Below are 21,958 nucleotides of genomic sequence, written 5' to 3' on the forward strand. Positions count from 1 at the left end.
CCACAATACAGTTTGTTGGACAATGGCCATATGAATACAAGACTTTTTGGCTGAATCGGCTGACTCCTTTGGTTTTTATCATTAAAAAAAAGAAGATTTATTTACTATATATTTAATAGGAAAGTCCTCAACAAAGGTCAAATTAGGAGATAGGAGCATATAATCACATGAGAAAAAAAATTGTAAAGGGAGTACAACTGTCAAAGAAGAGAGGTTTTACAGAATATAAAAATACTTTTCGGGGATGTCACATGATAGTAAATTCAACCAAAAGAAAGTAGAGTCTTCATCTGTATCCATAATGCTAGAATTATTACGTTATAATGAGCCCCAAATTGGACTGTCTGACCAAGCTTGTAATTTTCTTGTTAAATTAAATGTACTCATTTGTCCTTAAATCCAAGTTAAAACTCCATAGAAAAGTCATATCATCACCATTGACATTGAAAATCAATTACAATGTTGAATGAAACAAAAACCTCCCAACGCCCAAAGGAAAAATAAAACCACTTTCTCCTTTAGCCTCCCCCTCCCCCCCTTTACAAAAGCCCACCACCAAAGGAAATTTTCTTGTCATAATGTTCAAGCTGAAATGGTGCAACGTAGATAATAATTATTCATATAGCTGATCTGATCGACGTGCTTGAAACTGAGACGTATATATTATTGTTATTGTGAATATTCAAGTCAAATTATGATGTGTTTGACTTCATCTGCAGCAAGTGATCGTCTATAGAAGGTTTTGGAGACTAAGCACAGCAGTTGATACTTCTGATTCAAATTCTTGAAAGAAGAAGCTTAAAAGAGTTACGATGGTTTGTATTTAGAAAAACAATCACTAACTTCCTTGTTTTCCTCTATGATATTTCGAAGTATGGAAACATAGGAATCCTTTATCATTCTATATGACTTTTATACTTCTTTATATTTCTTTTAGTTTTTAAAACTTTTGTTTAGTTTTACCTTAATATAGATGATCCAATAATCATGGCCGTGTTTGTAATCTAAACAATCACTAGATTAGGAAAAAAGAAATTATTTAATTACCCAATTTATTAGTATTGTCTTTCTAGAGAGAAAATCTACAGCATAAGAAACAGGTTTGGGAAATTTGTTATTTTCCTTCCTGTTTTTCTATTCTTTTTCTCTTTTCCAGTGATTGATGACAAGGTCTATTATCAGATTTCTTGAATCCGTTATTGTTTATATATTTTCATGTTCCATGAACCATGAATTTTGTTTCTTCTTTTACCTTCTCCCTACTTCTTTCTTTTAAAGAAATTTTCTCTACTTTGTTATCTTGCACTGAGTAGGATGTTAATATCATTTTCTATATTGAAGAATCCATTAAATATCAGACCACTAGATTCAAGAAATAATATGGTTTCAGCACAATTATCTGCATATTATGGAAATCTGGAAATATATCCATGTGAAAGCAGCTAGGGCTAATCAATTTAATTATTTATGTACTCCTTTTTTTCAGCCACTACATCTATGATTTTTTTTCTTATAGATATGTTGTTAATTAGTGCTACCAAAACAGTAGATATCCTTCATCCAATCTATCAGTTTTAGAGAATTTCCAGGAACGAGATTCGTTTTTTTTGGGTATATGGTCATATTTCTCTCTGTACCTAATCAAGCTTTTCTTTTTCACTTTTTTTTTTTTTGGCGGTTCTGAAGAAGAATGAAGTACACACTACACAGTAAAGTTTCCTAATATTGAGGATATACAAGAAGAATAAATGTTGCTGGATTTTTAAATAATCATGAAAAACTCTCCACTTTAACCCCCCAGGCCCCATCTTTACCAGAAAGAACTTGCCAGCTTCAACAGTCTTTATTTGACTTAAACATTTTTTTATGTCATATATCTACTTCCATTTGTATTGGAGTAGGAAAATAATAAACCACTAGGAATTACCATTAAATTCTAGCAGATTTGTGCCGTTTACAATTTAGTTTGTTCCGTCTGCAAATTTTCCCAGCTATCAGTTCATAGTGTCAGAATATTTTTTGTACCACTGGCAAGAGAGTACAATATTATTATTGCACGCAGAACAACAGACTGTAACCCAGTACAGAACATGGTAAAATTAAATATGTTGATTCCATAGTTGTGAGCAATTTAGCATCTAAACCCCCCCCCCCCCAACCCCCCCAACCCCTCCTTCCTATTCCACTAAAAAAAAAAAAAAAAAAAACAATCGAAAACATATAATACATACATAGTATACACAACATATCTAGTCTAGAAAGAAAATTGCATGCACCAAGCTTTACATGGTAGCCAGAATTTTTATTTCTTATACAGAAAGTGTGATGTCCTAACAGATGCGCCCTTAGCCTAATGGCTTTATGCGCAACTTGTTTCGAAAGATTCGATGGTTCACGGAATTCTCCATGGTAGCTAGTTCAATTATCTATTTTATTATAGTATTGAATGTTCTCCTTATTAATGCTTTTTTCTTCGAGTTGAATTCTCATTAACTAATTGATTCATATAAATTCAGGCTTGTTTCTTGCACTGAAGACCTCTTTGCATTACTAATTGAGTAAGACAATTAGTTAGAGGTAGCCATGGCCGAAAGTTCAGTGAAACAAGCCAATGAAGAGATGATAACAAGCACTACGGAATACATTACAGAAAAAGCATTGTCAGATAATTCTTCCTCCCAAAGGGTGTCATCCATTGATCTGAACGAAGACGACAAAGGGGAAAGTGAAGAAGAAGCCATTGAGGTGGAAGATACTAGAGAGAAAACAACAGAAGGAAACTCAGCAAATTATAATAATAATAATAGCTCCAGTGATGTTGAAAAGAAGAGCGTAAGGCAATATGTTCGATCAAAATTGCCAAGGCTCCGTTGGACTCCTGATCTTCATCGCTCCTTTGTTCATGCCATTGAAAGGCTAGGTGGTCAAGAAAGTAAGTCTCTATAATGCTCGAGTGCAAAAAAGTTGTACACTATAAACAGGTTGCCTAAAAGATAATAATATATTATTCACACGAAAAGTGCTGGGATTTGTAACCTGGAATAGAAGAGAAGTTATCTGCTTCAACCAGTTACATATATTGATAGTGTAAAATACAATTATCTACATTGTTAATGTATATAAGTAATTCCATATTTCATTGTAGGGTTTTTCAAATGTCACGAGTCAATGCATTACTGAACTAGATTATATTCCTTCATTAACTTAGCTATAAAATAATGTTAGCCCTTGTTGCAATATTTTTTTTTAATGATCAGTGTGTATCTTGTCAAATAAAAGGTCGATACCACCCTATAGATCGATGCTACACTCTATTATAAGTTTGTGAAAAAAGGCAAAAAAAAAAAAAAGGGAAAAAAGAGTAGTATATCTACTTTACATTTCTTTAGGTCACCTGTACTTTGTTTGTTGTTATTAAAATTGTTTGGCCACATTTGTTGTTGTTGATAAGGCAGAAAAAGATTCTCCCTAGATTCCAGAAATATTTATTTAATGTTTAATGTGAACTTGCGGTTTTGCAGGAGCCACACCAAAGTTGGTTCTCCAGATGATGAATGTGAGAGGTCTTAGTATCGCCCATGTAAAAAGTCATCTGCAGGTAGTGACTGTGAGTTGAAATTCTTACATTAATCTTCAATTAGTTATACGTTTGTTATTTAATTTATGCTTAATAATGAGTTACTCGTTACTTGTTTGATCCAGATGTACCGAAGCAAGAAACTTGATGAATCTGGACAAGGTACATTTATCTTCAAATTGGAAAACAAAAATCAGTTTGCCTCGTTAAGTTAATTACCCGTTAATTGTCCATTTTTCCCCTTCATTTTTGTAGTGTTAGGCCGAGGTTATAGGGCAATGCATGGAAGAAGCTATTTCTACGGAAACAACCTAGGTGGCCAAAGATATAACCCTCTACAAGATTTCAAGATGAAGAATGGCGCCATTGTGTTAGCAAGGAATTTTAAATATGATGACCATGCATTTAAAGACCATTTTCGAAATTCCTTTTCGAGACCCCCTTATCAGGCCAAAGACATCTTTTCCAGGTATGTACAATTTCATCTAGTCAATGACGATCTCCTCTAAACTTGCTTTGTAAAAAATTTAAAGAATTAACTTATATACTGGTAGTATAGATTAATTTTACGCGATCAATATATATATTTTAGATATATTATACTAGTAGACAACCTGCATTAATTTTTATAGGTTACTAATCCCACTTTTTTTAATGTAAAGTCATCTTATTTGAAGGACCTAAAAGGGTCACAAAGGAATTTACATAGAAATTAAACTCAATACTTTAATGTATAGGTACTTGCGGTGGCCTTCCAATCAAGGAGGCTTACTTAACACCCAGTCAGTAAAAGGTGAAGATTTCAGAGAAAGCAACAATTTGTGGAGAATGAAGAGCTGGCAGACTCAAGACAAGTTATCTACACCAAGACAAGTAATTCAAGAAAATGGAAGACATGAAATTGGCTCCATTAGGTCAGGCCAATTTCTTGAAGAGAAGAGGTGGCCTCCACATGAATTCATACCCAATCAGTGGGAGGAGAAAAAGGCTGATTTGTCCGATATTTGTTCAGCTAAAAACTCCCAATATTTGCTACAACAAAATAATGTGGCACAACCATATTCCAAGAGGAACTGCAGATACAATACCCTTGAGCAAAATCTTGTTAAACCTTTCAAGATTGAGGTAAATATATACTGTACATATATACAAATGCATTACCCTTTGTCCTTATTATACCTAGTCAAATTAGGGGTGTCAAGTGGGTGAGTTGGAGTGAATTAGCCGGTCAAAATATGTTGAATTAATAAATGTGATTCGGGCTAAAATGGGTTAAACGAGGGTCATAATTTAATCGCCAACTCTTATTGAGTTTTAGTTTCTTTGTTTGATCTTATATAATTTGTTTAATTACCTAGTAAAAACTTTTTATTCTTTTATATGGCTTTATGTAACATGTCAAACAAAAAAACTAAAATATTTTGACAAGGTTGTGATATTTGGGCTACATATTAGCCCAACTTTTAGATGGGTCAAATATGAGGATCAAACTGAGCTGAGCCAATAATTAACAGGTTGGGCGGGTCATGTTTTCATGGTCTATATTTGACACCCTAACAGTATATTCTATATATGGAAAACTCATTTGTTACGTGTAACAATATTCACTTTGACTAATATAGGCTACTTAATATTAGTTGGAGTCATTGTTGTTAGTTAGGACATAGATTACACTGCTTAATGGTAATTTGGCTTTACAGATTAAAGAAGACAAGAGTTTGGAGGAAAAAGAATGGTTACCTGATTTGCAACTAAGATTAAGCAGAAGCACAGACAACAAGAATGAGAAGAAGAAGGATCAGTCAGATATAAACACAATGCTTTCTCTTTCTCTGCCAACTTATTCATCGACTGCAACCTAAAAGAAAATAGAGTTCTAAACCATACAAAAGTTATACATTATTAGCTTGTTATTTTGTTTAGACATAGAAGAGCAGCCTAGGTAGGAGGGTGAGTACTTGAGATCTGACCATGCAATTAGCATATCAGGAAATTAATGCATTAATTGGAGTCAGATCTCCTAAGTACTTCCCTTATAATAGGCCCTAAAGATACAGTTCGAGTTGCCACTTATCCTCTGATTGTTATTTTTCTTTGTTTTACTGAAACCAATTTTTAGGCTTGTGTCTGAGTGGGCTGGAACTATATATTTAGGATCCGTCGTTACAAGTACCTAAAGATTACCGTGCTATTTGTATTTAATCTTAGTGGGGATATTCTGTCTTCTTGTTGCTATTTGTTCTGGAAAAATAAATAATGTCAATTTCTATATTAGCATGTCATTAAGACAAAATGAGAATAAGACTAAGGATCAAAAGCTTTTATTTAAATATAGAAAGTTGTAAGTTTTTTTACTTACAAAATAAGAGCAAATGTCAAACAAATTAGGACATAGGCAGTACTTTCTAGTAGTAATAATTTATAGTTTCTTTGCTATTTGAAATAAGCTGTACTTTCTAGTAGTAATTTTTTTAGTTTCTTGAGTTGCCATTTGAAAAAGAGGAAATAACAAGCCGGTTGTGTTAATGGGCTGGACAGGATGCAAGAGAAGAGTAGTAAAAGGGAAACAACACGTGTGGATCATAATAAAGCCCATAAAAAGTTTTTATAGATCTCAGTTGAGAAAGTTCTCACCCAGCCCAACTGAGTCCTACCCTGGTTATGTTGACTATTAAAGGAAGAGCGGGGTTAGTAAGTTGGATTAGATAAAATTGAAGGATAATTTAAGTCATGAACAAAATTAATCTTGATAAATTCATGAACTAAATATTAAGTTTCTTCTCTTCCTGAAGTATTGGAAAGGGAGAAGAGTTCCCCTTTTAATGGAATTAGTCTTCTTTCTCTTCTCTTTCTTTCTTTCAATAATCTAAGCTCGTGAAGTCGGGTGCGTTTTTCAAGTAATAATTTATGTTCAAAATGTTTCTGTTATTCTGTAAGATAGTTCACAATATTTGAGATTCTTGAAATCCAAGGAAATGATGAAAGGAATTAGGAATTTGAGATATTTTAAGTGTCCAATGAGTTGCGCTTGAATAAGATTCAATCCCACCTTGGCTGGCATAGGTTGAGGACTGGGCCTAGCCTCATGTTAGGCCCCAAATGCTCCCTTTCCCTTGTGAAGCCACACATAACTCATGGGGTTCAACTCTAGACCAAGTTCGTTCTCTCAGTTGCATAAATAGACTTAAAATATGGTAGGCTGTGAGCCTGTGCTTTACTCCAGGCAATGGAGGGAGATTTAGGCTATTGAATGCAGGTTAAAACTCAATTCCACTTGTCGCTTTCAACATGGATCATATAGATAAGAGCTAAAAATTTAAGAAAAACGTATGCTTTTCACTAATGCCAGACTCTAAATCCTGAATTCCCCTTTAAGCCTTGAGGGTGAATAGGATAAAGCGACTGTTACACCATATAACCTTGTAACTCCATGACTCGAGCCCCTTCCCCATAAAAGACCAGGCTACGACTGAGCTTTCTCTTGTCAAGAAACAGATGTTAATCGGATAATCATCCATGTTAATTGTTGGTGAGCTAGCTCATTCAATAGACCAGAAGATAAAGAATAGAATCAAATATTACCAGAAAAGCTAAAGATTTTTACTACAAATAGAATCAAATATAACCAGAAAAGCTAAAGATTTTTACTTCAAGATAACATTATAAAAAGGAATACTATGCCAGAATATCTCATATAGAATCAAATATCATTCATTCATTCATTTCTCAAGGCAAGGGCTGGTTTTCAGGAATACAAAGAAAACTCAGCAATTCTCATGCCCACTACTATGTCAATCGAAAATTACAACAATCACCACTATCAAAACCAAGTAATCTTTTGAAGTGGAAGAGGTAAAAAACTTCCTCGTATACCTAGACTAAAATGGTGACAAGGAAACTCCAGAAGGAATGTACTAATAAAGTTTCAGGATAGCATTGAAGCTATACCGATAGAAAAAAGATGTTTCATATCAATGAATGATCCATCGTTCAAGCTTTGCTCTGCTGACAAGAACCAAGAGAATACAGTTCCTGTTCAAACAAAATGAAGCAGAAATCAATAATTTCACTTTCTCAAACATCAAAATTTGCTACAGAAAAACTCAAAAGATAAAAAGGAGGTTACCTCGGAGTAACTGACATGATCCTTATGCAAATTAGAAGTTTTCACGATAGTCTCCCACTTGGTGCCATCAGTGTGGGACTTCTGATTCTGCTTCTTAGAGTTAAAACTTAAGAATGGGGTTCTCAGAGGAATGGAAGGCAGCGTGCGCCAAAGCCAAGACTCAGAGGGAGATTTAGGTAATGGTGGTGGTAAAGTAGATTCCAAGGAGGTAAGGTTAGAATCTTTTGGGTCATTTGCATTTTGGTTATCTTCATTTTCTGTACCTAAAGGATGCACTTTTGAAGACTCTAAGGCTCCAGATACCATATCAAGATTTTGCTTGAGTTTCATGGACTCCTGTTCCACCAAATCAAGGGAATCCTTTTCAGCACTCTGTTTGCTATCTTTCTCTGAAACATTCGAGTGTCTGGCAGCCAAGTTTTCAAGCCCTTTACGGCTATCAACCAGAGTTTTCATGTTCTTATCAGAGTTCACAAATCCCTTGGGTTTTGAAGAAGCAGTATTAGGGGCTGAAATTTTCACATTATCTACAGAGTCTATGTACAAGGTTTTCTCAACTACTTCACTTGGTGAATCAAAAAACTTTCCTGTGCCTATCTGCTTGTCCTTGACAGTGTAGCAACCTTTGCGGAATGAATCAAAGCGACTAGCCCAAAGATTCTCCATCTCCTTTGGCACACCAAGAAACCTTGTACCCTCATTGAATGGAGATGGGGGTGCTACATTTCTATAGGGAGATATAGCGCCACTTCTTGAACACCTGCCAGGAGAGATTCCAACTAGCTTACATGAATCGTTAGGGTTAGACAACTGCCCGGACAAACTTCTGTTATCAGCTTTGTACAGCTCACGAGACAATACTCCAGAATGAAATCTTTGCTTATTTATGGTATCACAAGCATTCTGCAAAGAACCTGATCGTTAGAAACAAACATAAATCTTATTAATCTTAGGACAGAAAAGAAACTGCTACTATGATTATTACCTTCTCAAGAGGTCCACTATAAGCTTTTCTAGTTAATTTCTTGACTTCATGAGCATAAGATGTTGGACTCTGGGCCATCTTTGGTTGTTTCATTCCTGAAACTCTCTTTACTGCTTGAGCTGAGGGTGTGGTAGCAGCATGTGTCTTCACTTTCAGTCCTGGCAGTGGATTTAATAGGCACAAAGAATTCTTCACACAAATCCGAGGGAAAAATTTCCATCCTTTACTTGGCTTTTTGTGCTGATTCTCAGACACATCATCTTCAAATTCACTTGCTACATCCTCTGGATAGCTGCTATAATAAGATACAGGGTTAGATGGCTTAACCGAAGGCTTTCGTTCCACAGGGACTAGCTTTTTGACTGGCATCGGTTGTTCACAGGAAACTGGTTTTTTATGAACATACTGAGGCGTCTCTAACACAACAGCTTTTGCTGCAGGCAAGAATCGACTCATCATAAAGTCTCTAGTTTGCGAGTCAATGGAAAAGGTTCCGGATGGTTGCAAATCTGAAGTTTGATGTCCGCTTAGACCACTGACACTGCAGTCCAAGGATAAGGATTCGGTAGGTGACATTGTTTCAGAAGCATCAGAATAGGCATCGTCCTCACTTTCTCTATCTTTATCTCCTCTTGTATATATGCTTTCTGCCAGGCTATCCAGTAAAGCTGCATGATCCATCCAAGGAAGTCCTTCAGCTGGAGACCTGTAAATATTATGAGTACGAGGCCTTTCACCTGAATAGAACCGAACAGTCTCTGGCAATCTTCCTGGGGGCAGCCTAGGACTACTGGAACGTTCCACACGAAGGTTAGTTCGGGGTTCATTGTCATCTTTTGGTCTTCCAGGGATCTGTTCCCACATAAATGGAACAGCTACTGGTTTAGTCACCTCGCGCAATTCCCAATCTGATTTTTTGACAGGTAGTGATTGTTGTCGATTTGGTGGTGCCTTATCTACCATCTTTTTACTTGCTCTCTCATTGGGAGTTAAAGATGATGGTATTTTCCTCACAGATAGAAGTGGTGCATTGAAATCCAGCTGCTTTTTCCCCATTTGTCTGTGCTACTAACGATTTTTCTATTCCTTTCTCTCGGAAACAAAATCAGCAATCAACAATGGCATATAGGCCTTCCAAATCTTCAATCAATCACTGCAAAAAAAGACATCAAGAAATCGAAAAACAATTTCAAGAAAGAAACCTGATTAGCAATTAAGTAGTACAAATGAGGAAGGAAAGTACACAGAACACTTCAGATTCAGAATTGCATTAATCAGAATTAAGGTAAACTACAAAACAGATATTGATTGAGGGAATCAAAGCATATGTGGAATGGAAATACTGGTGTAAGGACATGCCCCATTGGAGTCCGTGAGAAAGGGAGCTTATGTCTTTAACAAAGAGAAAAGACAAGAATAATTCTTTATTGCCATCCACCAAACAAAAAAGGAAAGCAGTACTCAGAAATAATGGAATAAGATGCTATTTCTCTGGGAGAATCCAAGATGATTATGCAGTAAACTGAGAAGAGGGGCTGCTAATTAACAATTAAATCAAGTGAAATGAGAGAAAGAGAGAAATCATAAATCAAGAACACTTGAAAATCTTAATTTCCTTGTTAACACCTAACTTAAAAGCAAACAAAACTAAGATCTTGCAACTTACTAAGTAGCCAAAACAGAACAATAACCAATGTCCATACCAACTACAGGATAAACCTAGCATTTATTGTCCATTCCAGACATGGGCACCCACAAATTTTCCATCTTATTTAGCCACTATGAACAACAAGGGGAAAAAAAAAAAACAAAGGAAAGAATTTATAAATACCATTATCCATTTTCCAAGAACCAAGAGAGCAAACAAGTGAAGAACTTCAGAGTCATACAATACAATGCATCAAACACAAAAGATAATAATCAAGAAAATGAGCTCATACCTTTAATCACTATACAGACTTGAGAAATATCAAAGCTTTACCAAGAAGACAATGTTACCTTGAAGTTGAAGGGTGGGGGTGTGTTAAGGAGTGAAATATGTCCTTGAATGATGGCGCGAGTTGTGGAGTAAACTTAGTGCACAAATTGGAGAGAGAAGAAAGAATGCAACAATGGTCAGCCTTCGCTCAGTGCTTTTTCCTTTTTTTTTAAGTGGTATGACTGGCAATACTATAGTAGAGTGGGTGGAGGACCAAGGGGGATAGGTGGGGTCGAAAGTGATATTTGCTTTGCTTCTGTTTATCTCTTTATTTAATGTGATATTGCACAATGGTTGACATAAAACGTGGAAAGGCGGAGGATTCATCAAACTGACAGTTAATATAAGCCTAACGGCCTTAAATTCTTCGCCCGCTCAATTTATCACTTCCTCAGCTAGCTCAATTTCTGTAACTACCTTTTCATCCACTTAACTGCCTTTTAGTCACTTTGTCTTTTACCCCTTCATATCCATTAACTTGATAAAAAGTAGTACCTACATTCTGTCCTATTAACTACTCCATATTTCAAAAAAAACAAAATGTACAATCTTTTAAGAAACATATTTAATACAGGTACACCATTTATCCTTTTCTTTCTCTTAAATAGCTCGATTAATTAGCACTACGCTGATTGGAATAATAAGGATAAATATGAACAAAAAGGTAATAAATGTTTCTTCTTCTTCTTCTTCTTCTTTTTTTTTTTTTATAAATGTTGGAGTAAATATTTTGAAGTAAATTTATTTTGCTATAACAACTATTTTTTGGGATCCTAGGAGGTACGATACAAAATTATATGCTTTCCAGCTTCCAGAATAATGTCATTTAATTCATGCATATTTGACAATGTCTTTTTAAATAATACCTTAATATTTAGAGAGAAAAGTATTTAAATCCATATAATTAACACGGAGATGGAGACCCAACTAGTTAACAGTGGCTGGGATTCAAACTCGTGGACAAAGTATTTGATGTATCTTATATTTCATTTCTATTTTTAATATTCAAATTTCTCACTAAAATAATTAATTTTTTAAGCTAAAAGCTTCGTGACAAAACTTTTGGCGTAGGGCAGTATTTAATTTCGTAATGTCTATTCATGCATGTGCTCTTGAAATTCCAATTATGGACAGAAAAATTTAGTTGTGTACATTGTTAAGAGCTTATATTGCATTTCTCTTAAATAATTGTGTTAGTGGTATTGAAGGTAAATATTTGGAACCTCTCTGTTAGCTTCTTTTAATAGCAGCAAAAACTGACCTTCGGGAACTTTTTCTTTTCTTGTAAAAACTAACAAGTGCTACAATATTTTGTCAACATAAAGATTAAAATAATAATAATAAAAAAGTTAATGAAATCAAGTCATGAACCTCCTCTCAGTGAAGATATTTCTCTTTATAACGATTTGTATTCGCAAGCTGGCACAACTAATTAATATGAATTCGCGGTACATAAAGTTAATTAAGCGGAAAAGTACTTCCTGTCAAAAGTTTTCTATTCACAGAGCTTAAACTCATAAATTTCTTATTAAGAAAGATGTTAACGCAAAGTAGGATACCATTTAAGGAACGAAATCCACGCTAATTGAACAATTGGTGCTCATGTTTTCTTTTAATTACTTGCTTTCATTTTATGCCCACCCTACTAAAAAATAAAATAATAAACCACTCTATGGATGACCCTACATTTTTTGTGTGATTTCCTAAGTCTTGAAACGAAACTATTCATATTGGAAAAAGGCTTGCCTAAGTTTGTAAATTCAAACAATTCCTCATTGAAAGCATTGAATATGACTCCCCTTTTTCGTCTTGTGAGTAATATGTATGAGAAAAAGTCCAAAAGAATCACAAAAAGTAGGAGTCACACACTTTTCTAACCCAAAAATAAATTTTTGGAACCAAACTAACCCATTAAAAAAAACCTAAATAGGCTTTAAAGCACAGACTATGTGCGTAAAAGGATCAAAGTGTACATTTACACTTTAGTCCTTTCACGCACAGATTCTGTGCATGAAGTGGCTTCCCCTCCCCCCCCCCCCCCCCCCCCCAACACCCCAACCTTCATTCTTTGAAAATCAAACTCAATTAAGCTTTTTTACATATTTTGATCGAAAATTAGTGACGTTTCAAAACACCGGAATATAAATATTTTATATAGAACTTAATATTTTTTTCGTGTACAATAATATCGACTCATTACATCAAGTATACATATACATTTAGATCATCATTTTAGAGGTTGTAAAGTGCTCCGAAGTAAGTTTGAAAACTTGTTATACATATACATTTAGATCGTCGTTATAGGGTTCTAATTAATTATGGACGTCGCGCGAGTTATTATTAATCGACCATAAATACTAAAATAACTAATTATCATTAAAAAAATAATACCCAAAAATATATATAATATTAACATAAAATGTACATTTTATTTACAAATATACAATCTCCTAAGGCCTAAGGATCCTCCTAACCCCACCACCCTCACTATCATCAGGATCCTCTCTCCTCCTCTTAATGACAGGATGATTTATGGCATGATCACCCTTTCTTCCCTTCTTCAGGCCCTGGGTGAAAACATGCTTCCTGTGGAAGACGGCGGCGGTCTCCACCTGAGTAGCCTCAGTAGATGCCTCAGGAGATGACTCAATCGGAGAAGACTGGACCACAGGAGCAGAAGAATGAACCTGAAATAACATATAAACAATTTAATTTAGATTTATCATAAACTAAACATGAAATAACATATAAACAATTATTTAATAAATTATTTCTTTGTAAAAAACAAACCTGTGTGTCGACGGCCTCCTGAGATGGCTGGTCAGAGGGCTCCTTAGCTGGCTCCTCAACGGTCTCCTGAGCGCTACCCCGAGCTGTAGCTGGAGGTGGAGATGGGTCAATCTGAACGGGCGGAGACGGGTCCACAGGCGCAGAAGAATGAACCTATAATATATGTAAATAATTTAGTTTAGATTAATAAAATAATTAATTAATACATTATTTTATTGTAAAAAAAACCTGTGTATCGACGGGCTCCTGAGATGGCATGTGAGAGGGCTCCTGAGCGGCTCGCGGAGTCGGAGATGCAGATGGTGCCGTAGGCCCGGCTATAGAACGAAGAAAGTAGTCATCGAAAATAATATCCAAGTCCTCATCTCCGTCTCCCATATGTAGATCACCAACTGGCACCTATGGAAATGATGACCAAGGATCATAAGGTGGGACCATCTCTGGGTATATCCAGGTCTTTGTGAAGTCGACGGCCTGAAAGAAGAAGTCGACGGGATATCTGTAGCTGACAGAGCCTAACGGGCTATATCGTCAGGCTCATCTACTAGACTTATACCAGCCCGACCATCTCTGCCAGCCAGATCACCTCTGCCAACCCGACCACCTCTATCATCCCGCCCACTTCTATTAGCCCTACCACCCTCAGGAACACTCTCTGGTACATCCTCATCGACACGATGCCACTCCTGTGCCTGTGTCATACCAGTGTCGGTAAGATGAACTATCCGTGCTGTATATGCCGCTATCCCGGGGTCGGTGGACTCTGTAAGGAGAATGCTCTCATGGAGTATCATCAGAGTCATCCGTAGCTGCATATATTTGCAAATTTTAAGAATTGAATAAATTCGTAAAGTAATACATAATAAGACGACGATTAAAGAAACTTACCAGCGTCTCATACGCTCCTAAGAGTGATGCATATCCTCGTCCATCAGGACGAGGCGTCGAGGGGTTGGCAATCAAGGAGCGAGTGATATGCATGTACCACGTCATATACTCATGGACCGAAGTGTCATGTTCGACCGCCGCTAGAGTCGTCATCCTCACGTTCCATGCATCGACTTCCTGGTGCATACGCGCCCGCCATGCCGCACTGTCGATCGAACACTCATCCTTGGTGTAGTGGGTGTGCTCCCAATGTATAGCCGCGGGTATGTTCTGCACATGCCCAAACTGCCGTAATACGCGATCGAGTGTGTGATGCTCAACGAAGTCCATATGGATCAATAGACACTGTGCAGTCCACATGTGCTCACCAGCCCTGCAAAATGCAGGCAGCTGACCCAAAATCTGGTCATACGACATCCATATGAAAGCGTGTAAAAGGAATTCAACTAGTTAACAATAAAATACTAACAAAAATAACAAACTAATGTTAATAAAAAAAACTTACCTCCGGGCGCCGTCATGCGGTCGAATTGATCCCTAAACGGGAGAATGACATGGTGCGTCTCCACACCTCTGGTACGGCCTCGCGACCATCTCCGCGCGTATGGCATATCCTCAGCAACATAGTCATCACGAGAGTGAGCAACTATGGGTTGAAAAAGTCTCAACCTAGTCTACAATAGGGTTGTTCACGATTTTGGTTAAAACCAAAACCAAACTAAAAATTTAACCAAACCGAATAAAAAAACCGACATTTAGGTTGGTTTGGTTTGATTTGGTTTTAAATTTTAAAAACCGACAATATTTTGTTTGGTTATGGTTCTATTAAAAAATAACCGAATAAATAACTGAACCAAACCGATAAATTATATACATAAATTTTATAATTATATATATGTATAATATTAGTTTTTCATAAATAATTATAAATATTTTATATCTTTTAATCATTAATTTGATTTTTGGTCTACTTATTTCGCATAATTGTTTAAGGCCCATGTTTTTAAGAATATGTCCAAGCCCATGTCTTTAAGTCTTTTAACTCTTTTAAGTGTTAAGCGTTAAGTGTTAAGTGTAAACCTACTAACAGAAGCTCACATTAGTGTTACACCCCGTATCTTAGAACTAAGGTTAGACTCATGTCAATAGATCTTTAGTGGAAAAACTGAAGGTTTGAACGTTTTGCGAAAATAGTTGATAGGCCTACTTCGGGCAGCCATAAATCCTTGATTAGTTGGGAATTTGGGAAAGTACCCTTAATGAAAGTTGTAGTATGTAGAAATACCTTTCTAACGATATATGGATCAGGTCAATGAGAGATGGGAGCAAAGAGATATGATCGTCTCAATGTGGCTAATAGTAAGGCACTTAAAATTCTATAGAATCGGCTAAGTTTTGATACGTTTGCCTTACAGTCAAATTTCGTGAAAATGCGTTGGGATGTTGAGAAAACTTAAAACATAAAAGTTGTATATCTTTGAAATAGCTTTCCAACGGTATATTGTGAATCCCAAACAGAGCTCTGTACAAGAGGTTATGACCATTTTACCGAACACTGCATAGAACCGACACACGACGCTTTTCGAGGCGCGTAAGGGCACGTGCGATGGCCCTGCATCGTGGGCTGATCGCGAAACTATGAGTATCGACCTGCAGAATGTCGCACGATGCACGTGCATCACGGACCCATCGCGCAACAGGTCGGGTTTAGGGTTAAAAGTCGGGATTTCGCGTTTTAAGTGATATTTAAGCTTGGGGTTTATTTCCCTAACACCCCTAGTCACGAAAAATCACCCTAAAGTCAGAGGGAACAAGTTCCAAGCCTCAAGAACCCTCCAAGGTAAGTTTTATCATGATTCTAGATTGAATTCATGTCCCTAATCTCTTTCTAACTTGAGTAAACCCTTCTAATCAATAGAGTTGTGAGTGAAACATTATTATTGGGCGTGGAAACCCTAGACCTCGTATTCAAAAGGATTGAACATCAAAAAGGTAATGCTCTTACACTCTAATCATTCACAATAGTGAATTGATGAGTTCTTGGGAGAATAGGAAATGGGTTTAGTAAAGAGAATTACACGAACTATAGTAGGGTTTTGGATTGTTGACTTGAGATTGTTATAACGATATGGGTGATGGAGAATGATGTTAATTACACCTAATTGATATTGTAGAATCACCTATAAGTAATAGAATGAGAATTGGGTGAAGAAACACCATTAATGGAGATTGTGGAGCTTCATGCCCATTAAGTGTTTGATGAAATGCTTGGATAACCAAAGCATAAATATTATTGCTAATATAGAATCCCTTTGACTTGTATTGATATAGATCAAAATTGAAAGGGTTGACGAACATTGTATTACGCTCAAAGGCTGGAATTAAGGTATGTGAGGCTAACTATCTACGTTAGGGAATGTTCATGATTCTCCCCACGCCTCCTTATTCATACTTGTCAGTAATTTGACTCACAATACAGTTTAGCCCTAGTTTTATGATATGTTGTAGAACTGTTATCTTCTAGGGTTGCGGTTACAGAATTCGTTCATGGTTATCAATTTGAATATCATGAACTCAACACGTAATCTTTATAGACTTATGTATTGTTACCACATGAGTCTCAGTCTAGAAATTCAGTATGCTCAGAAACAGTCAGTGTTTTCAATTCACTCTAGCATATCTATTTCGGTTCAGCATTGTTCATTGTTGCTATGGTCTCAGTCCTTATTAATTAACCATAATTATACATATGTGACTTTGCGCAAGGGCACAACACAGTCTTGTGTATACGTATACATGGCCGAGGCCATTGACTGACGCACTACTAGGCCGAGGCCATAGCGTGCACTTATTATTGGGCCGAGGCCCCACATATACAAGCACAGATAATACAGATGATTCAGATACAGAGCAGGGGGTATTCATATCTCTACTTTCTTACTATGCAGTTACATTTGTCAGTTTCAGTTTCAGTTCCAGTATTTTATTGCTTCAGTTGCTTTACATACCAGTACAATTCAAATGTGTTGATGTCCCTTTTATTGCTTGGGGGCCTGCATCGAGCAAGGGGTATTCATATCTCTACTTCCTTGCTATTCAGTTACAGTTATCAGTTTCAGTTTCAGTTCCAGTATTTAATTGCTTCAGTTGCTTTACATACCAGTACAATTCAAATGTGCTGATGTCCCTTTTATTGTTTGGGGGCCTGTATCTCGCGATGCAGGCAACGATATACAGGTTGACGACTCAGCTATTTAGGAGTGCACGAATCAGCTACTGGTGAGCCCCAAATTCCTTCGGGGCGTTGTCAGCTATCCAGTTATTTTAGTTTATAGACAGCTCTATTATTCAGTACTCTTAGAGGCTTCATAGACACAGTTCAGACAGTCAGATATTTGTTATGTTAGCCTTGTTCTTTTGGTTTAGCCATGTTGGCTACTTTCAGACATGTTCAGATTATCTAAGTATTTCCGCATTATGATATTTCAGTATGACTTTTAGTTAATCAGCATGTGTTAGTTTTATTTTATAAATTAGTTATGTTTTGGTATCACATGTTGATTCAGCCAGCCAGTTGGTTCGCTCGGTCATATGCAATCAGGAACCGGGTGTCGTGTTACGTTCAGGCCCAGGTTCGGGGCGTGATAGTTAGAGTCTAATATCTTTAACTTATATTTTTATCCTTTCTTTGTCATCCATTGGATTTTAGGTTGTTTTTTTTTTCCTAATTTATACCTTTCTTTTTTCTTGTCTGAATGGGTCCTAAACTTTTAATAATTTTTCATATGAAAAGGACAGAGATTGTAGATTTGGAGGTTTTTATAGAAGATACTTCGGTAACATCAGCATTTGCTGCAACTCAAGCACATGGTAATGCCCCAATACTTTTTCCGTGGGTAATCCTCCTAAAAGCAGAAAAGAACAACTCCTTGTAGTCGAGACCCTAACCTTGGGGATAATGATAGAAAAACGTCTGAAGCTTGGGATCATTACACAATTTTTTTTTAATAAAATGAGAGAATTGAGGGCAAAATGCAAGTACTGCACCAAAGTTTGGGATCATTACACAAAGTTTTTTTTATTTCATATATTTTCATGTCTTTATGTTTAATTAATATGTATGTTTGTAACAACAACTAAAAGCTCCTATGCTCCAGGTATGTGTATTAAGATGACAAAAATGGTGCAGCCACTACTAAGTTAGTTTTTAGATCTATATGTAATAGTTTAGCAACTTTGAGTAACTTGAGTACTACACTATCACTAATAGTGAAAATGTTTCTATGATGTATATTCCACCTTAAACTATAAATAAAAGTTATTGTTTGAACAAAAAAAAGACATGTCTTTTTCAACTTTTTAATGTGTTACTAATAAGTCTCATGGCTGCTAGTCATAAACCGGAAAATCGAACCAAACCGAATCAAACTGGTGGTCATTATTTTATTTGGTTTGGTTATGGTTTTAGACATTTAAAAACCGACTAAATTTGGTTTGGTTATGGTCTTAATCAATAACCGACCCAAACCAAACCATGAACACCCCTAGTCCACACCCATATCTGTCATAGTCATCAAAAAAATTATTTATCAGTCGTCGTTTAAAAAAAAATACATTTAGTGTTTTATCTACACACACTTAAATATATTACCTGAAGAAGAGGGTTAAATGTAGCGACCTCAAGCCTCTCGCCCATAGAGGCTCGATCAAATCCTCTGTACATGTAAGCTAGGACAGCGGCGCCCCAACAATAACATCTCAGCTGGTTTAAGTCCTCAATAAAGAACAGATACCTAATACTCATATCCGCACCCAACGTGTTCGGGAACATGATGCCCCTGAATATAATGAGAAGATATAAGCGAGTGTGTCGGTCAACATCAACCTAAGGCGTCGCCTCGTCGATCGGATGCTGCAGATATATGAGGCGCAAGTGAGCATGGAGGGAGGATGGCAACAACCGACTCCGTCCACGCATATCCCTCTGCAGAGGCTCGAAACCAATGAGCCTAGCCAACTCCTGGCGATACAACAGCATCTCCGGAGGCTCCACTCTATACAATGCCTGTCCATCAATCTGTAGACCATAAATCACCTCGACATCCTGCAGGTTGATGGTATCCTCGCCAGTGCGGAGATGAAATGTATGGGTTTCTAGTTGTCAGCGCTCAATCATGGCCGTCACTAGAGCCCTATCGTGCACAAGTCGACCAACCTCAATGCACCGATAGATACCGCCCCGACGTAGTATATCTATGACGCGGGGATGTGGGGGAATAGCCTCTAGAATATCCCATGCTGACTCACCCGCACGGGTACGGACCACTCTACTAGAGGATACCGGTGCATCCCATACATACTGGGACCTATGCTCATGCTGTAGATAAAATACCTCTCTGTTGTCGAAGGGTCCTGGCTCCATGGTGGTGTCCTATCTATTTTAGGCATTTTAAATTAATCATTAATACATGAAGTAAGGATTAAAGTGGTATATTTTTTACTCATTTTAAATTAATCATTATTTTTTTAATTAATCTCTAATACGTAGTATTAGTTATGTAATCTTTTACCGAGAAATTATACAAAGGATTGAATCCTAAACTAAGGTTTCAATTTCTAATTAGCAAATAAATAAATTAACAATTAAAAATATAAATATTAATAATTAACAAATCAAAAATTAACAATTAGCTAGCAAACAATTATCATATAATTAATAAATAAACAATTAACTAACTAATCAAATAATAAAAAATTAATTAGCATATAATTGTTAAATAAACAATTAACTAACTAATCAAATCATTAACAAATAAACAATTGGCTTAACAAAAACTAAATAAATAATTAGCTAGTCTAGCAATTGAAATAACTAATCTAACAATTACCAAATATTAAATAAACAATTAACAAATTAACAACAACTAAACAAATAAATAAATAAATAAAAAGGGGTTGAAAACAGCCCTTTTGCGCACAAAAAAAGTGCGTAATTTTTTTGTCCATATCCACACAATAGTAATGCTTAGGTTAATAAATAAACAATTAACAAATTAACAAAAAAAAGGGGCTGAAAAATAGCCCTTTTGCGCACAAAAAAAGTGCGTAAAAGTTTTTTTTGTCCATATTCCCACAATAGTAATGCTTAGGTTAATAATGTAATAGAAAAATCGTAGTGAAATACCTAGATTGAAGCTTTGATTTTGAGTTTTTGAATTGAATTATACGCCGCTTTATTTCGAAGAAACTTATTCCTAGACTTCAATATACCACTTTTGGGTTGGAAATCAACAAGATAACAATGTTTTTGATCGCGTGGGACCTCGGAAATGAACCTTTAATGACAGATTTTCGTTTTTTTTTTTTTTGAATTCGGGGGGGGGGGGGGGGGGGCAGTGGGGAAGAAGAAGGGCCCGATATATCTGGCCCTTTTACGCACAGATTCTGTGCGTAAAAGGACTTTAGTGTAAAACTACACTTTGGTCGTTTTACGCACAAAATCTGTGCGTAAAACCTATTTATGTTTTTTTTTTTTTAAATGTGTTATTTTGGTTTCAAAAATTTATTTTTGAGTTACAAAAGTCTTGCTTCCCAAAAAGTAGTCTCACTTAATTTGTGCATTAAGTTATGCTTTTTAGAGTTTAGACTCTGGTGGTTGTATATAATTTTTTAATAATTTATTGGTCTAAATTCCCAACAACTTCCTAAAAAGCTTTTAAGAAACTGCCAATCGAGCCCCCAAGAAAAATAAATTCTTCAAACTATTTTTTTTTTTTGAGGAGTATCAATGAAGGACTTTTTTAGTTGATGACTTTTGTTGTCTGCTATGATTGACTGTGTCATCAATCCAAGAGTATTTGTTTATTGCAGAATTATTTTTTTCGTTAACTAAGGTTTGTCTGTTGGCCACGCTTAGGAAAACGAACATAAAGGTAAAAGACAAAAAATGTCACCTACATTTTCGGCCCTAAATAAACGGATGTAATCTTTCAAGAAAAAACATAATTATTCGTAGTTACAGAGACATAATCGCCGAATTTTTAGTATGTTTAGTGATTTGTTTGGATTTTGCTTTTGTAATTTGGATTATTTAAACCTCATTCTTCCATCAGGTCCCTCCCTGGGCCCTTGAGACTTGTTTTCTTTTAATATTTGAGAAAATGACACAGAAAAAAGAAAGCTGCAAGAGTGTCATGTGGTAGCTTAACTTGTAAATTTTGTCCTAAATTGGCGCCAATGTTTTGCTGGTTAATTTCAGTATTCAGAAATCATTCATTCTTGTATACTTTTCAATTATATAATCGAAATAGTATCTGGGGAATCATAAGCTGAAAAAATTGGGCGATTAACTGTTTTGAACTCAGACTAGTATATTTCACTCGTGTATTACTTTAGTAATTTTGTCTAGAATTGTGCACTTTTTATGAGGATCTTTTTTCATGCTCGGGATCAAATTCGAACCTTTGATTAATGGGCAGAAGATCTCGGTAACTTAATATACTTTATTACGATTAAGTAATAAATTATGTGATATGTATATTAATTAATCATAATAAGGTGATAATAGAATATAAAAAAGATATATGTCATGTTGTTATTAGTTTGGTAATAAAC

At 35.9% G+C, this 21,958-nt stretch overlaps 2 protein-coding genes across 4 annotated transcripts; one reads left to right on the forward strand and one right to left on the reverse strand.

Annotated features, from left to right (window-relative positions):
• Positions 1–423: 423 nt before the first annotated feature.
• Positions 424–5,846, forward strand: LOC132622513 (uncharacterized). The gene is made up of 7 exons (XM_060337121.1): positions 424–815; positions 2,517–2,932; positions 3,522–3,598; positions 3,703–3,739; positions 3,833–4,046; positions 4,315–4,702; positions 5,278–5,846. The coding sequence occupies exons 2-7, from the start codon at positions 2,584–2,586 to the stop codon at positions 5,437–5,439; spliced, it is 1,227 nt and encodes a 408-aa protein (XP_060193104.1). The 5' UTR covers positions 424–815; positions 2,517–2,583; the 3' UTR covers positions 5,440–5,846.
• Positions 5,847–7,237: 1,391 nt separating this feature from the next.
• LOC132621158 (uncharacterized) lies at positions 7,238–10,916 on the reverse strand. Of its 3 annotated transcripts, none has more exons than XM_060335316.1 (4): positions 10,687–10,916; positions 8,689–9,841; positions 7,704–8,606; positions 7,238–7,609 (listed from the first exon to the last, which is right to left on the reverse strand). In XM_060335316.1, exons 2-4 carry the CDS (start codon positions 9,742–9,744, stop codon positions 7,568–7,570), a joined length of 2,001 nt encoding a protein of 666 aa, XP_060191299.1. In that variant the 5' UTR covers positions 9,745–9,841; positions 10,687–10,916; the 3' UTR covers positions 7,238–7,567. The 3 variants fall into 3 exon arrangements, with proteins under 3 accessions (XP_060191299.1, XP_060191298.1, XP_060191300.1); XM_060335315.1 differs by having other exon boundaries at positions 10,629–10,916; XM_060335317.1 differs by lacking the exon at positions 10,687–10,916 and adding an exon at positions 10,520–10,652.
• Between the last annotated feature and the right edge of the window lie 11,042 nt (positions 10,917–21,958).

Source organism: Lycium barbarum, chromosome 12, assembly GCF_019175385.1.
Source record: "Lycium barbarum isolate Lr01 chromosome 12, ASM1917538v2, whole genome shotgun sequence".
In the NCBI taxonomy this organism is placed as follows: domain Eukaryota; kingdom Viridiplantae; phylum Streptophyta; class Magnoliopsida; order Solanales; family Solanaceae; genus Lycium; species Lycium barbarum.